The sequence below is a fragment of the Neopelma chrysocephalum genome, unplaced genomic scaffold (assembly GCF_003984885.1).
Source record: "Neopelma chrysocephalum unplaced genomic scaffold, ASM398488v2 Primary Assembly neopelma1_79, whole genome shotgun sequence".
In the NCBI taxonomy this organism is placed as follows: domain Eukaryota; kingdom Metazoa; phylum Chordata; class Aves; order Passeriformes; family Pipridae; genus Neopelma; species Neopelma chrysocephalum.
In genome coordinates, this window is record NW_020897740.1 from 5,799,717 (window position 1) to 5,821,084 (window position 21,368).

The 21,368-nt window shown below is 36.1% G+C and overlaps 1 protein-coding gene across 12 annotated transcripts in view; it reads right to left on the minus strand.

The window, feature by feature from the left end:
• KIAA1109 (KIAA1109 ortholog) overlaps positions 1–21,368 on the minus strand; it is a 91,633-nt gene that overhangs the window by 57,424 nt on the left and 12,841 nt on the right. For 11 of the 12 annotated variants that reach the window (XM_027690040.1, XM_027690041.1, XM_027690049.1 and 8 more), the window contains exons 6-22: positions 18,072–18,258; positions 16,962–17,043; positions 16,248–16,441; positions 13,776–13,855; positions 13,134–13,284; positions 11,447–11,603; positions 10,593–10,671; positions 10,218–10,309; positions 9,273–9,390; positions 8,693–8,848; positions 8,003–8,100; positions 6,852–7,030; positions 6,602–6,708; positions 4,830–5,038; positions 2,222–2,449; positions 1,544–1,681; positions 1,080–1,256 (exon numbers count right to left, since the gene is read on the minus strand). In XM_027690040.1, coding sequence (XP_027545841.1) covers positions 1,080–1,256; positions 1,544–1,681; positions 2,222–2,449; positions 4,830–5,038; positions 6,602–6,708; positions 6,852–7,030; positions 8,003–8,100; positions 8,693–8,848; positions 9,273–9,390; positions 10,218–10,309; positions 10,593–10,671; positions 11,447–11,603; positions 13,134–13,284; positions 13,776–13,855; positions 16,248–16,441; positions 16,962–17,043; positions 18,072–18,258 — 2,432 coding nt within the window. The remainder of the gene's footprint in view (positions 1–1,079; positions 1,257–1,543; positions 1,682–2,221; positions 2,450–4,829; positions 5,039–6,601; positions 6,709–6,851; positions 7,031–8,002; positions 8,101–8,692; positions 8,849–9,272; positions 9,391–10,217; positions 10,310–10,592; positions 10,672–11,446; positions 11,604–13,133; positions 13,285–13,775; positions 13,856–16,247; positions 16,442–16,961; positions 17,044–18,071; positions 18,259–21,368) is intronic. The other variant, XM_027690043.1, reaches the window with a different exon arrangement.

Below are 21,368 nucleotides of genomic sequence, written 5' to 3' on the forward strand. Positions count from 1 at the left end.
TTTAGTACAGCTGTGACTGTACAAAACCTCTCCTCCTCCCTTTAGTGTTGTCCCTTCACAAGTTCTTACAATACATCAACACTATGGGAGGAAAAAAGCCAATGACCCTGAAACAGCAAATTCAAGTTCTGCTCCATAGCAGTGCTGACAACTAAAAATAAATAAAAACCCTAGATGCTGCATGCAATTGAGAATGGCTTTATAAGGAAAGAAAATCCTTAGGTTCCATTAAGCATTTAGAAATGTTCTTTAACCTTAGAGTACTTTGAATCATCTATGTTTAATTTTGAACCACAAAGCAGTGCAGTGAAAACTACAGATTATTTAAATCAGTGGCAGCATTTTGGGAAATATCACTACTAATGTCTGTACATACAGCATGACATTGTATCTGGAGTCTGTTCTTTAGATGTACTGAACCTGTTTATGTGCCTTATTTTGATTTTATTTGCTGCAGAAGTCTCCTGATGAAACATGTGTTCAATCCTAGAAAACAATGCTCATTTTTAGAGGAACAAGAGGATGTAGAAGTGTCTTAAAAAAATTAAAAATAAACAAAGCAAGCAGTAATTAGTAAATAGAATTTATGTACTTTTCTCATGCCTCAGAATACACTGGCAAAGCAAACTTCTTTAAAGAACTGGCAGATCACAGCAGAAATAAATCAAAGCAATCTGCCTGGATACATTCATCTATCATCCATCATCACTTGGAGCCATTCAGCTATCTGGAAAAATAAATGTATCATAAATGGCACAACTAAAAGGAGTTAGTGCTAAGACTGAACTAACAAGATCCAATATTGGGAAAGCAAACTGTGTTCCCGTGGGACCAAGCAGCAGAATTTATGCAGTGAGCAGCAGCACCGTCTCCGACTTTATAACGTGACTTGAACACCTCATTTGGCACCTCCTATCCATTTATAGAAATTATTACATTTTCAAACTATAAAGGTTACTTAAGGCACAGATGCATCCAAATCCAGCTAAGACCATGTGCTTTCCAAAAATCCATGCCATACCATTTCTAGAAGAAAGAAGAAAGGTAATACTTCAAAGTAAATAGTTTTTAGATGGTACCTGTGGTGCTGTAACTTTGGCTGTAAGGCTCCCAGCCTGGACATCTATGAGCCATGCATATTCCAAAGTATCACTTCCAAGGGGGAGACCTTCTGCTGAAAACATGGCATGAGCCCTCAGCTGCAGCCCTGACAGGCTGATGTGACCCTCCCGAAGAACCTCATCCACTGCAGGTCTCTGTCAAGGACAAAGGAGTTAAAAGGCAATTCTTGAAAAAAAAAAAAATTCTTAAAAATAATATTTCCTAGAGAACTTTTTCCAAAATGTTTTTAAGCAAAATTAGGGAAATGCAATCTTGTCCTCTGTGCATTTCACTAAAACACAAACTGGACAGAAATAAAGATTTTAAAACAGGATTTTCCAACAGGAAAGTTCCTAACAAAAAGGAATTCAGTTTTAAGATCAACACAACTTCCACAATACAGACACACATGGAAATATGTAAAAATCAGATTACTGACTACCTGATAGTTGTCATTAAGAAACAGATTCACTGGAGACAGTACAAGTTGAAGCATTGTTTCCCTAAATCCTTTCTTCATCTCGAAACACAACCTTTCCAAGAAAGCTGTAGGGCACTCTGGACCATCTGGACTGCAATGCTAAAATAAAAAATAACCACATCTGTTTCAGAAAATACACAACATGGTTGAAATTCTGAGATTAGTGGCAAATCTCTGAGTAGGAAGCATGATAATTTTCCTTCAAGTGGATACTCAAAAAGAAGCCTGTGAAACTTTCGACAATTGCATAAACAGCAATTCAAGACTATTTGGGCAAATCCAATCTTTTATTCCTGGGGACCTCTCAGAATACAGCTGCACACAGCAGAGTGCACCATTAGAAGACAGATTTGCTAATTAGCAGAGAAATCATAATGGTCAATCGAAAAATCTCACACAAATTAAGTTCAGTGAATAAAAATCATATAAAAAAATTATCCAGTTCTGCCTCCCAGATAAGCAAAACAAACGATGTCTCAAATCAGTTTAGCCACGGTTTCAGCAGAGAGTACACACACGCTTTGGTAAGCACCACAGTGAATAAACATTCCAGGGAATTAAATTTAGCTCCAGATTAAGAAACTAAAAAAATAAATAAATGAAATAAAGCAAATTATTTTAGGATTTTAAAGCACTTACCACTGGTAATCGCCCATGCACTTTGTACAAATTAACAAGCACAGTGATATCCCAGGGGCGTAAAGTGAGAGGGTGAACTGGCTTGACTGAACTTTCATTCTCTTTTTTATCATTTTCCACTCCAACAGCTGTCCAGCCAGAGCTTGAGGATGTTGACAGGGACAAAACAGGGCTTGAAATAACCTCCTCAAAATCAGTGTACATGTCATCTTCCCCGAAGTAATTTTCCTAGGAAAAAGAATTATGACATATAGGAAACAAACGAAAAACATGTCGACAGTGTATTGAAATACAAATCCAATCTTTTTCTGTGTGTTAGTCCTCCCTAAAATAAGTGGTATAGCAACAACCCACAGCTAAAGAAACATATATACTTTAATTTTATGAAAACTGGATAGTTTAAATGAGCAAATGTAGGCCATGTGTTTTCATAGGAAATGAAGGGGCTCAGTAGTTCTTGCAGTACTGGTATTTTAGATGAATGTAATACAAATATTATTATTGACATTTTTAAACAGATTTTGTTCTTTTGAAGACAGATAACAGAGTAAGAACACAAAACACATTCTGCAGGAAGTCACCCTCATCCAATCTTGTTTCCAGCAAACTTAAAGTCTTAAACATGCTTCTAAAATATTAGATCATAAACATTTCTCACTCGGGTCTAAAAGTAAGCAAATCCTTGTTTGTAAGCAAATCCTCCTCAATTATCTAAAACCAAAGTAATTTTGCCAAATTCTACTGGGAAACAGAAAATCTATCACTAATAAAAATTTAAAAAAACCCAAAACACACCTTCTTCTATTTTACTTATTAAATGCATCAGAATCAGATTTCTGAGAATTTGTCATGTCCTTGCCCTTAAAAAAAAAGCTAAAGAAGAATTTTCTTTGGGTATTTTTTTATAAGGCAGACCCAGCAGAGGGTGGGAAGAAATCCAGTAAGTAAGTCCTTAGTAAGAAACAGGGTGTGCAACACCAAAAAACTACTTCCCAAGATTACAAGGCTTAACGGTGAATGATGCATGTACAGGAATCTCTATCACATGTATTAGAAAAGACCATGAAAACAAACTGAAAACAACATTTCAACCACAAATCAGGAAAAGGAACATAAAAAAACCTCTTAGAAATTCTTCAAGAGGTGCTCCCAGCACAGATGGACAAAAAGATCAAAACAGAGCCACAAAAATTATAAAAAGAGCAATAAATGCACATTTTTAAAACAAGGTATTAATCTAAAATTTCCCTTGAGATTTAGAAGAGAAAAGCTGGATTTCATCTGAGAAATCTGCACCTAAGAATTAAATCATTATAGAAACAAGGATCCAATGTAGCACTGTTTACATCTACCTCCAGAGGCAAAGAGTACTGAAGAAGTGCTGCTTTGCTTGGAAAGACAGAACTACCTCATGAATTATGGGCTCCAAAAAAGGGCCTCAATAAACAATTCAAACATGGGGGCTTTTCCTCTGTATCAGGAGAAATCAAGCCTTCCAAGATGCAAGGCCTATTTTTAATCTTATTTATTTTATCAACAACATGAAAAAATAATGAGCTTATTTGCAAGTCCTATACCCTAAAAAACTGCTATTCATTGCTTACATGCAATGCTTATATAAATTCATGAAAATTACTCTTTCAGTGAGTCCTGATATTGATCCCCTGTCTCAGAAAACTCCTCATCCTCTGACTCAAAATATGCCTGGAGAGCATTACCTTGGCCTAGATCTGCATAGGTTAAAACAGACCTCCAGAAAAAACAAACAGGCAAAAACCCACCAAAAAAAAAACAACCCAAAACCACACAGAAAAAACTCAAACCAACAAGTACAAAAATCAACCAAACCCCAAGTGTTTCACTGGTACTCAAACAGAACTGTTGTGTTCAACTGCCTCTGCTTTTGTCACCACAAGGGAAGGTGAGGGAGGTGGGAAGAAATACAACTGTTTCTAGACACCTTAAAAAATCAGGAACGGAAGAGGACACAACAAAAGTAACACAAACATATTGTAAAGAATAACAGATTTACATCAAGGAAAGGATGAATCATTCTTCTTCGCTATTTATTGAAGTAACTTTTTAAATTAAGTTTATTCTCCTGGCCTTCCCCACTCCCCTCCATGATCCCAACTCCAGAAACTTCACAGAATCTAATGAAAACAAAATCAAACAGATAATTGGGGCACTCTGCAGAACTTAAAATGCACTAAAAGTATGGGTTCTGCTATAACTTTGCATAAAAAAGGGTTGTCTATATAAGTTCTAGTTATAATCGTGATTTTATTTTTTATTTTACTGCTGCAAAACTCCAAGAAGAAATTTTCGGCAAATGTCCAGAGCACACACAAGACACTATGCCTTGAAAGGAAAATTATGCTGATGTGGGTCTACATATATATATATATATATATGTGTGTGTATATGAATTCTTCTCATAAGCCTGTGCCAATTGAATTCATTCCTATCAACAAAGTCATTCCACACTAGTACTTAGAAAAACTTTTCATCCAAATTCACGTCTTCTGCGGAATTCCAGTTTTCCATTTCAAACTCATCGTTTCCCTTTCCTACATGTGGCCATTCACAACTGTGTTCCCATGCCTACCTTTATGGACAGAAAGGCTTTGAGCAGGGGTCCATAGAGGGTTATCTGGGAATCTGGGGAGAGTTCCAGTTCCACGTGGAGCTTATCCGGGGGCAGCTCGGAGGGGTCGAGGGGCAGGCGGGTGGAAGCTGTGGGAGATGAAATCACACTGTCGGTTGTTTTCTGCGACGGCCTGAGCACAGACAACATTGTTTCTTCCATTTCTGACACTTTGGAGCAAAATAAAGCAGAAAACAGATTTAGATCACAAGTCAGGCTTCTGTTGGACAAAATTCAGTGAATATAAATGCGTATTAAAGATTATAGCTTGTATTGTGCAATTATGTGAACGTGTCTATGCTACAGAACTGGTTTCTCATCTCTAGTAACTATGGGAAGACAAGAAAATATAGAATATTTTAGTCCATGTTAATTATGCAAGAGAAAAACAATCCCTCGAGTTCTGAAAAAATATTCCATTTATTTATCTTGCTTTTGAAGTTAAACAGAGACATGCTTTCATTTCAGCAGCACAGAAGATTTCCCACAACCCACATCTACTGCAGAGTAAACAAAAGGGAATAAATATGAAAAGTGCAAAAGTGGTATTAAAAAATTGACTCGAAAAAAAAAGGAGAACCAGATGTTGCTACCGCAACAAACACGTTCTATGAGCAGCACAAATTAGAAGTAAACTGGACTGTGCTGGATTATTCAGTGAAGGAAGCTGCAAAATTACCTGTGTATGCACTGACTTTCGAGTGCAGGTTTCAATTGCTACCATTCTGAGTAAACGTTTTCAAAATGTGAAGAATGCACGTTTGACAAGAGCTGGCAGTCACACAAGAGCACTGAATGAACATCTGCAAAATCAATCTTACCTTTTCTGCTTCGTCCTCTAAAATTTGAGTTCTTTTAGATGTGAATTGTTGGAACTCAAAACCTAAAAATGCTCTCCAGCATGTCTTCTAACACCTGCTGATTGAGGCCCATTCAAATTAGCCCTCATTATTCTTCTAATACCTCTCCTTCATCAGTTCTGCTTCTACCGTCTCAACTTGAAAGAGTTTTATGTCACCCCATAGCTTCCTGCATACCTCCCTCTGCATTTAAATTAACTTACTTGTATTTGTGTTTAATGTTTTGTAACTTTTTTTGCAAGCACATGCTTAGAGGATATTTGTTATTTAGAAATATTTAGACAGTTAAATTTAGAAAATTCTTCGATATTAGTGTTAGACTGACCAGTTTAACACTTATATCTAGTGGCCATGGTTCTTCACTTCAACAGGGCTACAATGAAATCTCAGAGTTTCATATCCATAACTGGAAGACAAAGTGACTATATATCATATATAATGTGTTCAAACATTTAAATCCTAAGACAACATCACAATTTCTGAAGGAAAAAAGAAAAGCTTAGAAAAGCTAAGGAACGTGATATTGCCAAAAATATCGTACTTCCTATTGAATATACCAATATTTAATATACCAAGTGGTATTTGGTCTTGTGCAACAACCCATTTAAGAGATCCACTTTGTTAAGGACAAGGAGAAGGGAACTGCAGACAGTATCCTCTTTTTTCCACATGGAACTGGGACACAGTCTGAAATTTGGCAGCATGAAATGTTGTCAGTTTTTAAATCAAACCCGGTGCATTCTAAAGATCAGCACAGTCCCAGGAGACATATAACAGCAGTGGAGTTCCAAATTCATTCCTGCAAATGTGATCCAAGCTCACAGCAGCTTCCAAAATGAAACATGTTAACAAGAAAAAGGTAGTGACACTTACAGGACTGTTTTAGCTGCTCATCTGCCTTCTGAGGATAAATTGGGTGCCATGAGTAGTCGATTGTAAACATAACACTTGGGACTGTCCAGCATTCAACCCATCCAGCCCTTTCAAAAAGAGACATCACGCTTTTATTTGAAGTCCAGTACTTCCATTAAATATCTTTCATGAACTTATGAAGTTGCTTTAATCACAAAAAAAAGAAGCAAATACGATAAGCCAATAAATATAAAACCAAATAAAAACTCACTCTTCTTGAGTAATGTTCCTCCACTTGGGTTTGCCTGTTTTCTGACCACTTTGACATTCTGAGGACATACAAGACTCAGGATTTATTTTATTAGGCTGACAGTCTTTCACCAGCATGAAGAGGGAGTATTTACTAGGATGACAATCTGGTAGGTACAAATGAAGATCAACGTCTTCTCCCTAAAATCAAACATTAGGAACAGAAAAGTTCATTTTCATTCACTTTATGCACAGTGCTCAGGCTATTTGCATATGTACGTATCATCATCTCCACTTCACAGGCAAAGTTAGACAAGAAATCTTTGTTTTCCCACCAATTTCTACTACAAACCCAAGAGCTCTATAGTTCTGAACAATTAAAACTCCAGTAACTTGCACATAAAAACACACCAAACAATCTGTAAAACACAGGGGCACAGCTTTCAGTGATTCCTGTTCTTTTGTTGTTCAAACCATACTGTTAAAGTTATGCAGCAGGCCCAAGGCTACCCTGCATCTCAACTAAATCACACTTTAAAAAGAAAAAAAAAAACATAAATCAATGCTTTCTTTGCTATAAAATTATATAAAATTATCAACATCCCCATCAACTAGTTTTTTATTTTTAGTAGCAGCAGATAGCTTCTATTTTAGGGAAGACAAGAAGTACAGTCTTTCAAAGAATTATCTGTGTCTGTTAAAAACACTTTATCATCATTATCTATTCTACAGAACCTCTTAAAAATCTGGAACGGGGCTCTGCAAAATGGTTTGGGGGTACCTGCTCCAGTATTTGATTCTATCATTGAACATACATTAGATTTCTACATTTCATAAATAAAAAGAAGCAGAATTTCAAGTGATAAAATACACACACTGACTCACAGTCTATGTAATAAATATATATATTAAATGTGTGTATATATGTATGTGGGAAGCACATGCCTGTAAATATTTTAAGAAAGATTTTTATTTTTATATATATAAATAAAAATAGTCTATGATTAAATGCTTCCTACAAGCAAACTGAAACCATTTGCCTCTGTGTTACTTAAAGAAAAATTCTATGAACTTAAATGAAGTGATACAGAGTATTTTTCTTTCAGGAAAGAGATAATTAAAAATGTCCTGATTCAAGAAGCTATCTCATATTTAGAAGAAAAAAGAACTTACCCTTAAAGAGAATCTAGTATTGCATGTGGTTGGAACAAAATCAGTGAAAGGCAGGCTAAAAACAATGTTCAGTGTTTCTCCACAAGCTGCCAGATAAACTGGGAGAGAAGAGGAAAAACAAACAACAAAAAAATCTGTCAAAATTACTGTCTATTTTGTTCTTACACAAGTTATCAAACACACAGGTAAAAATAATGAAAATATATTAAAGAACTCAGAGGAAATTGCCATTCTAACTACACTGTATTTACAGTAATTAAATTACTGCTATAAATTATTCTCAAACTATTTACTCTCTATGGCTTGTCCTTTCTAGGAAGACACTGTACTTAGTACAATGACATTGCAGGCAAACAATAAAAATATCTGTAGTATCTGATGCTTTTCTTTATTGCTTCACACATCAGTTTTTGGACAAGAAAACACACGCTGAAAGTTCCTCCGGTTTCTGATGAAGTGTTGAGCTCATTTTTAACTAGAACACAATTTAATGATTTTTAATCCACCATCTTCTTTCTATGTTGAAATTATAAGATTTGAGCACAGTGTAAATCACTGAAATGCTGAAATATTTGAATTCTATTACTCTCTCTCTCTCTCTCTCTCTATATATATATAAATACACACTCTGTATATTTTGTACATAATTTTGTAGTTTGTACTACTTCCAAATAAAAAAAATCATCTCACCATTCTCTTGTTGTTTGGTGGAACAGTCAATCCAATTATGTTGATTTGCTGCCCAAATCATTTCAAATTGATGAAACATGACTTTGAAGTTCCACATATATGGAACAAATGAAAAAATATCAGGTGCACTATCACTGGACCAGTCTTGGATCAAATCTAAACCCACACAAAGTTATAAAAGGCAAGTTAGTAGCAACCAAGTGAGAGATTTCTTCTTTTAAGATTTTAGTGTTGCAGAGGTTCATGATTGCTCTGAACACATCAGCAGACAACATTAAACAAATCAATAACTGTGATAAGAGATCTGATAAGAAATCAATTTAAGATCACTTAACATAAGTGCAGATCAAATTTAGTTCAGATATCAGAAAATTAAATTACGTGTATCTCTACTGAAGAGTAAGAATATCATGAACTTAGACACACAGAAGCATCAGGAACTTTGTTCTCAGAAACAATTTGTTGTCCTAAATATGTGAAATCAGACAACCTGACCTTGCACAACTTAGCAAAATTTGACAAGAAATCCCAAGGAAAGAATATTTAATTTGATATGTAACTTATTTAGTAAAGAGGTTACCTGTAAAGAAGCTTTTCTGAGCAAAGATGAAATGATAGGTTGCTTTATAAACCTCAAGCTCACATTGCCACGTCTGGGGCATGTTCCATATCCGGGGATAGCTGGCATTAATATGGAACTGTGAACAAGATATTAAAGCACCAGAATTACCTCAAAAGATGACAATGCTTGACCCTGTAGCTCAGCAGTTTTCACATATGTACCCTGCTGAATAATTAAAACTGTTCTCCTGCTGGGATGAACAGAAGGCCTCTCCAGTTCCTTAATAATTTAATCTCTCTTTCTGCATTTGAAGGTCAAGTGTTAGTATATTAATTTATTTGGAAAGGTATATTATGAATCTGCTGTAGTAGATGTACCAAGCAATTTATAAACAAAAGTTTTCATCAATACACCAAGGAAAATCCCTCAGAATACAATATTTTTCAACCATTGATACAACTCTCAAATTTAAACATTAAAAAATATGACCCTAATAAGGTCATTTAAAAAACAATAAGGATAATCACAGAATGACAGTATTGTAGAAGTGAAATATTAGGCAAACAAAAGAATAATACAGTATTAGACCTGTCTCAAGTAGTTTAGGCACACTTAAGTACTTTTAAAGTATTTATGTGCACACATTCTATAGCAGAGCTAGGGAGTGTAATCATTTATTAAGGCAAAGCCTGTATGAACATGTGGCTACACAGTAAATGAGGCAAGATCTGTGAATAAAAAACACTAACTTGGTATTTAAATTATGTAAGTCACTAGAGTTACATGCATGCATAGTTATGTGTGTATACATAAATTCTTATATATCAGTCTTGCAAAATACATTCAAAAGGCATTTTTCTCTATTGTTTAAGAACCTAAAGACTGCTCCACAGAAAAATAAACATATTCTTTATTAAAAATTCTCCAGAGACTGAAGCTCTATGTTTATTAATGCAAACTTACAGCCAGCATTTCTGCTTCCAGGAGAGTCCTGTACTGCATACTGCTTGTGGCATCAACATGCAGAAGCTGCCCTTTAATTGTGGGTGAATAGCCTGGCAAACAAAAGTTATCAAATAGTCATTCAGACACAGGAGTTACACCAATATTTAAACATCCTTCACCAGCGATTTCAGCAGTCCACTAACAAACAAGAAGTATTTTGATGGATTCATGCCTTAATATCTTGCAAGGCAGTATTTTTATTCCTTTGCATAAGAACATACATCTCAAAGTCACAAAGGAAGAACACTACGAGACATTCACACACACAGGAATTAAGACAACTGCTCAGGAAAAAAAGATTGGGAAAAAAAATCAGGCTTAGCCTTAACTCACCATTTTCACCTACTGTCATGGGAATATTGATTTCCAAATATGATCCTGCACCAACATTCACATGTACAGCATTAGTTTCCTGCATTGCAAGAAAGGAAAATAATCCAAACATTATTTCTAGGTTTGCTGCATCAACCAGTGTACTTCACACCTCTGGCTCTCATTACCCACACCTGGATTAAGGCACCTGATGATTCAAGTCTTTCCTGCTTTTAGAAAAACTCCTGATGAACTACCCATGTGAATCGATACCAAATAACACCGTTTTTAGGCTTAACAAATGCTGAAGTCCACTATTACAAACAGCATAAGATACTCTGATCCAAGGTATGAGAGGGCAGATGAATATGTATTTCTAACATCACATTTCTAACCCGTTCAGTCCCCCAAAAAAGAACAAAGCAGGTGTACAGTGAAGTTATGCTATATCCCATTTATAAGAGTAGCAACAGGGGAAAGAAAAATCCAAATCCCTATACATACATGTTTTGTCTCCCCTAATATCATCTCTCCAGTACTATTAGATATAAATTCAATATGAGAAGTTATTATCTTTTCATCATGGTGAGCTTCATCATAACTTAAGACTGCCCAGGAAATGTCCAGATGATCATGAATTCCCAAGACTGTAGGAGCCAGCATGGTTCAAGATGTAACTTGAAGGCTTAAAAGAAACTTTAGATAAGCCAACAATGCCTCTCAGAAAATACTACTCTTTGAATGGTTTACTCATAATTACAGAAGGCAAAAATCACCCAGCTTTTAAAACCTGCAATAAACACCTGTGCACAACCAAAAAGCAGAGTGGAACCACAGAAGACAAGTTAATTTCTCGATAAGGTTTCATTATTTACCCTATTTTTGGTAAAAAGCAAATCAATAGTGGCATCTGCAATAATATTCATCCGCAGTTCAAAAGCAAGGATCTGTCGTGGCTTCCCAGGTTGAGCAATTTCTGAGACTTTCATAACTTGGTAGTCTGGTGGGAAGAAGAACTTCCACAAGCAATCCCTAGTGGCAAAGAAGAAAAGAAAAAAAAAGTTGTCTTTTATTCACTGAAGAAAACATATGTATATTTATGTATCTATTTGGTTCATTTAATTATTTTCCTTTTAGCTGAATTTTTAGACAACCAACGGGTGTGATAAGAAAGAATGTTTGTTTAAAATCTTCATCATGGGAGCCTTCCAATTCATGACTGAAATTTCCAAAAGTTTCAATGACAAGAAGTTACTTTTGGACAAAAGCCATAAATGGATTAGAACAGAAATATTTTAATTCAGAAGGCAAACAAGCTATTTTTTCTTCCTATTTCTAATCCTCAGTTTACAAATGCCCAGAAATAAACAAAATACAAAACTTTAGGACCTCAGAATGAAAATCACATTTCTATAGATTTATAGGTGAACATGTAACTACATGACAGGAAAGGCACAGCAATAAAGCACAGACAGCAGAGCTTACACACGTCTCAAATTGATGGAAATAAGCCTTTAGAGGGGGTTAATAGTTTCCTGCACCAAGCACCTGACCATTGTAGCAGCTTCAAAGTTTTCAAAATTCCATGTTCTATCCGTGGCACGATGCAAAAATTCCCAGTATGGATTTCTGAACTCTACGTGCCCTGCACAGGCACCAAACTTCTGCCAAGTCAGGTAAGATTATAAAAAGTTTACTGTTATAGGGCAGGCTTTCTTTAAAGTATCATTAACAATTCACTGCCCTCATGTTGCTAGTAAAAAATTCTAGAAATTAATATTTTCTCTTAAATCCTCTAGGATTATTTATATATATATATTTAAAATGACTACTCTTTGGTCTGCCATCCTCACACTCCTAAGGGACAGTTAATCATAACAGTTTCACAGGAGAATTAGTGAAGGCCAAGGAGAAGTATCAGCCTGTAATTAATAGGGGAAAAGAGGGAAAGCACTGATGATGTCACTTTTACTTAATAGTCCTTTATTCTCTCAACAGTCCTATTGTCCTCACCACAAATACTCATGTGCAAAAGAACAGTGGTAGAGCTCTGGCCTAATATTTTGTCACTAAAATAACTAAATAATAAATACTTTGCAGATCACATCGAGGAATTGATTATCCTAAGCAGGGATGAATTATTCCCCCCTCATTATTTTCATAGCCAGATTTCTACTTCTCTACAGTTTCCTCACCAATATGTAGTGTATTCCCATCCACAGAGCTTGATAAATCTAAACATCACCAATTAAAAAGTTAAACTCTTAGTATGTAAAAATTAATAAAAAATAAAACTACTTTGCTCACAAAAAAGGGGACCATAATTTATTAATTTAATAATAAAAATTCACAGAGTGATCCCGACTTAGGAAGGCCAACAAGATAAACAGCAAGGAATTTTCTAATCTTAAACCACTGGGGCAGGACTCCTCTTTCAGGCTGTCTAGTCTACCCTAACCCACACAAATTAGAAGTCTGAGCAACCCCACGATGGAAATGAATGTTTTCTCAGTAATATTAGGTATCAAAGATGAAAACTAAAGCTGTAGGTCATGGTAATACCTCTGCCTATCAGCCCAAGGACCGTAGTTGAAGTCTGTTCCTTTTCCACACACAATGTCCAAACCCCAACAGGGTGGCAGATCCTGTAATTTGCTGTCTTCGTTGCTGGCTTCTCCATCATTACTTTCCTCTGTCTCCTCTGGTACAAGACCTATATCACATAATAAAATAAACAGATTATTAAAGGAAGCTGCTTCAAATTAGCATGAAAAATGTTTGCTAAGCACAAGACAATTAAAGTGTCCTGATGTCAGTTTTATTTGAGATCACCATAGTATGTAAATATAAAGACATAATTCAGTCAGACTCCCAGTGGAAAGCCAAGAAATATGACCAAAAATCCTTGGGATTTTCTTAAACACAGCTCACCTGTGTCAGTGATACACGCAGCAGTTTTTAAGGATGCTTTTTATCAATACATCCACATTTAGTTCCAAATCCTACTTACAAACCTTGAAAGAAAGATTAGGTTAAAATAATTTCTACAGACAGTGCAAGTAAATGAAAAGGAAGATTTAACTAGAGTAGACCCACAATTAATCATAAAAATTCAACAAGTCATTCGAAGAAGAAATTGTCTAGCAAGTCCAGCAGCCTTCAAAAATCCCCTAAAATGTTATGTTTGTATTTAACAGAAGGTACCTGGTTCATCCATATAGTAATAGATGTCAACATCATTGGATTGCATCACAACAAAACCTTCACCCATCAGCCTTGGTGGTCTGTAATGAAAAAGTGCAAAGATAAAGGTTAAAAATCCATGTGCTCAGATTAAGCTTTATGAATTCAAGTAATCTGAAATGCAACACACTAAGCATAATGGATTTGCATAATGATTTGCCAAAAAAAAATACTTGTTCATTATGTTGCTATTATTATTATTATAATTATTACATCAAATAACTTAAAGTTTAGTTATTTTAAGCATGAGAATACCATGTTCCTCTCCACAAAGACGATTCTCAGATATTATAAACCACAAGTAACTACCAAAGTTTAACTTTCATTGTTTCTTTCTGTCAAGAGTTCCTTTCTCCTTGTCCTATATTGTTCTTTCACCTGCTAATTGTTTTCTTACTAAAATAGCACTCTAAACCAAAGGGACAAGACATTCAGTAATTAGACCATTAGTTAATAAAAAAAAAAAAAGAAAAAAAGCTGTTCTGCCTCAATAACACTTCCCTCAGTATAAAAGGATGTGATAAAACTGATAGACAAAACACTTCTCCTAACACTATTATATCAATATATTACAATCCCTTTCTTATAGTGCTACCACATGTTAATTTACATATTAATATATTCTATAGTAGTAATACTATAATAATGTGAAAATTCTGGTTTTACTGCAAAACATGGTTTTGCAGCTTTTCAGCCACTTTCATAAGTTGTCACTTCTTAAAAAAAAAAGCCAATTCCAACGGCAGAAACACACAGCGTAAGAGTGAGGCCCGTTAGAAGCACACTGCCCACTACCCCACAGCTCATTTCAAGGGCAGGACAGCTTGGAAAACACACAGAAGGCAGCAGATGCAGAGATCATGCACTGCCAGAAGTTCTTCAAAAGCAACAGAGCAGGAACCTTGAAATCAATTTTACTTTGCGAGTAAAACCAGCAGTGAAAGACTAAATACTTTAATAGCAATTAGATAATGGCAATGAACAATAATGAGATTATCATCATCATTTTCAAGTATTTCCTAATATCTATCCTGAACTTCCACTTCAAACCTGCTGGCTTAGTTGCTGCTCTCCAAACTTGCTCTGCTTTGACCTGCTTTTCCTAGCACAGTTGTTTTTTTTTTCCTTGGATTTTGGAGGATTTATTTGCAAAGGGCGATGGAGATGTTGAGGTGGGCGTTTGTAAGATAACAGGGCAGTTTTCAAGATGAGGTTTTGATGTTTGTATTGATTAGGCAGTCTCTTACAAATTTCACCAGGTTTGTCATACCTGCATTGCCTGCAGGAAATTCTGGAATTTAAAACATCCAGCTTAAATTTTAAGCCAAAGAAACATAAGAGGGCAGGGTCTAAAGAGTTAAACACTCTCCATTTCCAGTGAACTGGGTAATTTGTTGAATCTGCCCAGTAAATTAGAGCACATTTTGTGCATCCTTCAGCCATCAGGAGCTGCAGGGATGGTAAGAACATAAAAAGAAAATACTTAGAGGAAGCAGGAGAAAAAGCTAATAGTTTGAGTATCTTAATCCCATTTTGTTTTAATCTTGTTTGTTTTCAATATTAGTTGGAGACATTTCCTTTGTCATCATGTTGGAAGAGCAAGATTCTGTGCACATCCACAAAATGCCCTTTGGAAAATACATAGAGGCATATTACAGACAGCAGTATTTGACTGATAAAAAGCCAATTAAGGTACAGTCAAATGATGTACAGTTTATTTTATTACTTCATGCAAGCCCTCTTACTTGTGTTTGACTTACTTCAGCTAGTTAAAGCTGCATAACCCCACTTATGCAGAATACACAGAGGTAAAAAAAGGATCAGCCATCTGCCTTCAACAGATAACATGATTTCCACTCCACCAAGTACTATGCAGTTTTTGCCCATTTTTTTTTTAATATTTTCCAAACCATATGTGAATCAGCTTTACAGAAGTCAAGATCTTAAACCTTGAATTTAACCCACAACTAGAACATTTACTGCTGGCAAAGCCTGTGACCAGCTGTAACACCTGAAAGAAGGAAAATACAAGTTGAATGCAGGATGCCCCACCCCTGGAAACATCCAAGGCCAGGTTGGAGAGGGCTCTAAGCAACCTGATCTAGTTGAAGATGTCCCTACTCACTGCAGAGGGGTTGAACTAGATGACCTTTAAAGATCCTTCCCAGCCCAAACTATTGCATGATTCTATGTTTAATCAGAGAGCAGAACACACACACACACAAATAAAAACTTAGAGATAGAAAACCAGTACTTTTCTCCATACATAAAATTGTTTCAAAGATCCAAAATTTAAAACCTTCAGAGTGGTAAAAATGCCCACTGTCTAAATACACTAAGTAAAATACAGAAACAGAAAGACAACTCTCATTCTCTTCTTTTCACTAAAATAAACAATAAAATAACATGGATATAAAAATACCCCAAACTTACTCATCGTTTTGCAGACCAACATATCTTGGACTTGGAACCAGCATGACTCTCACATTTTCCAGTTTTCCTTTCACAATGTGCATAAACTGATCGAGGTGGCTCGAAGGTGGTTTTGTGGTGTATGTCAGAAAGGCATCATCAAAGTTAATGCAAAGTGTTTGTGGCTGATAGTGATTCCCAAATGCCAAGCGACCCTACAGCAAAAAGCAAACCCAATTTCTCATTATGCACTTCTCTTTCATATATATGTATCTATTTACCTATAATAATGAAGTTTAATCAGCTATATGCAAATAAAGACCATGGACAAAAATCCTGACCATAATCTGTGCATTATCTAAAAGTACATTAAACTCTCAATATTCTCTCTAAGTATCTCTATTAAAACATACAGGAAGAAAAGAGAAGAAAAAAACAACTCCAAACACCTCAGAAAAACCCAACACCCCACACTTTTTACAACATTCATTACCTAACTTAATTACTTGGTGATATTCTTGAAATCCTTACAAGTCTAAGACACCAGTATTTCCCAAAATACCAAGAACATAACCACATTTCCACCAGCACCAGCAGGATTTGTGACTCTGTCAGGGGAGTGCTGGTGGTGTAATTTTAAAACTTTATTAAAGCATGAAAGAGAACAAAAACCTCAAATAGAATGGATAAGAAAAATGAATGGCAGGCTTAATTTTTAAGGATCTTGTCGCTTACCGTGCTCACATTGACTTTAATCACTGGAATAAGTGACCTCCACGAAGAAGAAGGGTCTTGAGATTCTGTTTTTACTTTAACACTAAAGAAAAAAAAAAAAGGAGGGGTTATTATTTTGTCTTTTTTTCAGAAGAACTACCCAAATTATTCTTCTAGGGATCTTCAGTGCACACATCTTGGGGAACACTCCTTCCCTAGCAGATTACTTGCCAACTCCTCCCAAGCCTGGAAGAACAGCAGAAAGCACACAGAGCTACACCTTGGGTGCTAACACAGGTAGAAAGCAAGCTGCCATGTTTAACTCAGAGCAACAATAAAATAAATCTTCCTCAGGGGAACTTGGTCTGTTCTAAATACTCCTATTGAGGCTCAGGATTTTTCATTTTCCAGGACATTTCCCTCCTCCTTCCTGTGCCTGTCAGCTTAAGATGGAAACACAAAGGGACTGCCTCAGAGGCACAGTCCTTACTCAAACTCAGGACTGACATAGCATCCTGCACCTGTCCACAAGGTAATTTAGTAACTGGCCAGCAGCACTGAAAGGACCCAAGTCTCATTAGATCTTCCCTGCTCCTGACAATAAATCAGTCTGGTGTGATTACTATTGAATATCTGACTCCATTACACGTAAGCCATGTGGAAAAACTCCTTATATACCCACACCATGTTTTCTGGAGTACCCCATAAAGAGGAATTAACAAGAGAAAGTTTGTGTAGCTACCCACAATACCACAGAGATCCTCACATTTTGCCCATTCAATGTCTTGAGCAGCTGTTACTTCTACTGAGCAAAACCATCATTATTCTGCCAGCACAACCCTCTTCAACACACGCTCCGTTTCTACACTGTATTTCAAATAGATTTTTCAACCCGTCTCTGATCATTAAACAAGAGCGTTTGGTTTGGTTGGTTGTGGGTTTTAATTATTATGGTAGGAAGTCTGAGGAAAGGGAAGAGATTTAGACTGTCAGGCTTGTCAGTGCAATTTCTCTCTGCTGTGCTTCGATCATTTGGCCTCCAGAGCACACATTGAACAAAACATTACCCAATTAGTCCAGGCCTTTGCAGAACAAAGCATCAACAGAACAGCAAAATGAATAATAATTTACCTTTCAAGATTGGTATGTGTTCTCTGCCTCCCATTTACTTGTGCTCTTTCATCATCTTTCTTTGCTGGAATTATTGTGGGATCCAAGCCAAACAGTTCCTGAAGTTGTCCATAAAGCTCAGAACGGTTGTACACGTGAAATTCAAAGTCATTCACCATAATATACAGTCGTGTTTCTGCCTTTGGATCTAAACAAATAGCAAGAAAAGAGTTTCTCATTCTTTTTCAACATTCCCTTGGAATATTTACAGTTTCTCATATATGCACATTTTGCAAAAACAATCCACAGAGTACTGAACAAGCTGCTGAAGTAATATTAAAAAGCAGTAAAAAACTCTACAAAATAATTACACCGTCCCAAGCAAATCAGTAAAACTTGGCAAATAAGACAGTTGCATACAAAACATAAAACCTGAAAGGCATTTCACCCTTAGGTCACAATCCAAAAATAAATCCAAGCAAGAACTGCACAAAATGGTAAACAAAGTCTATGAAAACAAACAAAATCCCTTTTGATGCACAAAACAGAAGCCTCAGTGCAAACTTCTTTTTAGCACAGATATCAGTACTTGAGATCAATTCCATCTAAAAAACCCATGTGGTTTTCTAGCCAAGCTCTCTGGTACAGCATGCCTGAACTGGGAAAAAGCTCCCTTTTACAGAGAAACAGGAAATATTCATATGCAGACCTAACAAGATCATACTCATTTTGCGCAATCAGTCTACATTTTCACAAATTTAAAATTCTAACCATAATATCAGCTCGACTCTCTGATACTTAAAACCTAGTTTAACATCTGCTGATCATATAGAGAGCTGGTTGGGACATACTTTGACATACTTTTCCCTCTGATAGTATGACCTAATTATGGAGTTAATGTGAGGGAAAAGCTCGCACCATTTCCCCCTAATTACCCAGTTGAAAGAGTGCCCATTACACATTCACTCCAGAGACCTGAGCTGCTCTAAAAACCTCATCTGGTCTTTCTAAGTCAAATAGACTTTAGGAAACTAAAGCATCAGTGGTTATCACAGCAATCTGTAACTCAGGGGATAAAAACCGAAGGCAACACTTCCCAAAGACAATATAAATTAAAAAGTCAGAGCAAACACTGTTGTGATCAGGGTCAAGAGAAGAAATGCAGCTGCCCAAGAGCCAAAGTTTAGAGACACCTGCTTGATTAAATGCACCCTCTTTGCTAACAAACTCATTTGTCTCCCAAAATGACACATCTATACAACACTCTGTCCCAACAACAGCAAACCACCTTTGACCCCTCACACCCAAAGTACCAGAAATTTCCATACTATTATAAAAAAAAAGTAAAGGTATAATAAATCTCCAGAAAGCATTGACATCACAGTTTTCTTGAACAGGAGACAGAGAAAAATTAATGAGCCAGTTTCAGTTCCTTCCTGTTTTCATCAGAGCACCATCAAATCCGTTTGTTCCCAATGTTAACTTGCATCAATAAAATACAGGCAAAGAATGACCTGGACAAGGATTGGGATACACACCAGCTCACCAGGGAGATCTAACTATCATCAAGAACACAAATAAATATAATTTTTCAATTCCTGGAGACAAGCATTAGACTTCATTAACTAAATGAAATCATATGTAGTAATTCATTCCTTTAAAGGAGATTTAAAGAGACAAGTATCTCTTTCTTCTAATAACAAAATTGAGATTTGACCTCCACACATCTATTTGGTTGCCTAAAGCACTTTTGAAAAAGAAAAACAGAAAAAAGGCAACGAAAAAGAGACAAGCAAATCTAAATGTCGTCTTATTGAATGATTCAAAGAAGTATATATGTAATGTACAAGTAACTACCAGATTGATAGCAAAATACTGAAGTTTTATCAACAGTTGTTGGGATCTAGGTGACTAATGTAACTGAGGGTTTGAAATTTGCCTCCTACAGAGCTTAATCAAGATGGATTATTTATTTATTATTTATTCAAATGTTTATATCACGCCCACCCAAACAACTCAAACACTAAATCAAACCTGATGGGAACATGACAAAAGCCACTCCTGACAATAAAAAGTAGAGCAATTGCTTCTCAAAAACAATATTGCCCCTTCAAAACATGAACTACATTATAGGGTCTTACAATGTGAAAATTGATAATGTGCTGTGGCACCTAAGCCAAGACATCTGGGTGTGCCCTATTCACAACATGGTCCTCCAGCTTTTGTCCCTAAGCCACTTTCATTTCTCAGGTATGTACAAAACCTATTCTCCAGTGCCAGTATGATTTAACCTAACACCAAAGAGTATTTAGTCACATTACTTTGTTGTCAGACCTGTACACCTCTGACTTCCTTGGTTACTTGGATGTGGTCTTAAACAGCATCAGAAAACCTTAAAGCCTTGCAATATTGCCAAGCAAAAATAACAGCATAGAAGACAACTATCTTTACTGCATTAAATCCATTTCTTCATTCTGTGAGCCACTAGAGAAATCTGTTTTAACTAGAAGATGAAGGCAATTCTATGAAAACCTGTTGGACAATAACCTGTGGTTGGATAAATCTAATTAACTCTAAGACTAGGTTCCATTTCTTGAATTATTGTTCTTATGGTATAAAGAACTTGAATTGTGCCCTATCACCTCAGAGGGGTGGCAGTGCCTCAATAAACAGGAGTGAGCAGCTCTTAGTAACTCCTATCACAATAAGAGTGGTGTCTCACATTCCCCTGACTAATTGCAGCACTGCTGAGTTGGTACTGACACAGCAACAGCTGTACAAGCTTGCTGACAAGTCTAAGAGGCTTCACACCATCAGAAGCCACTTCCAAAGGCAAGATAGCAAAAAAAAAAAAAACCCTCCAAGGTTCAATGACCCTCTCAACTAATGTCCTCAGCTGTAGACAGCTGCCATTTCTGGACCTCCTTGAATTAGCAATGGAGCTGTGATGGCTTCAAAAGTCAAGAGAGGCAGGACCTGAGACTCATTCAACAAGATTCTAATCCTATAAATGATTAAGTACACATCCCTAGGCTACTCATGCTTTCTCACAGTATTTTCTGCAGATACATTTAATCTCTTGCATCTGGTGTTAATCATCCTTCTCCAGCCAGAGATAAGGAAGAAAAATAAATCAATTTTTCACACTTTCCCACTTCTACACCCACAGATGTCATCAAGACATGGGCTTATCAAATACCAAAGCATACTTTTGCTGAAATACTGAAAGCACAACATTAAAACTGAGAAATTAAAATCACTTCCAGAACATAAGATGTCTCTATCCATCATAGTTATAAACTTCAATACAGAGGCAAT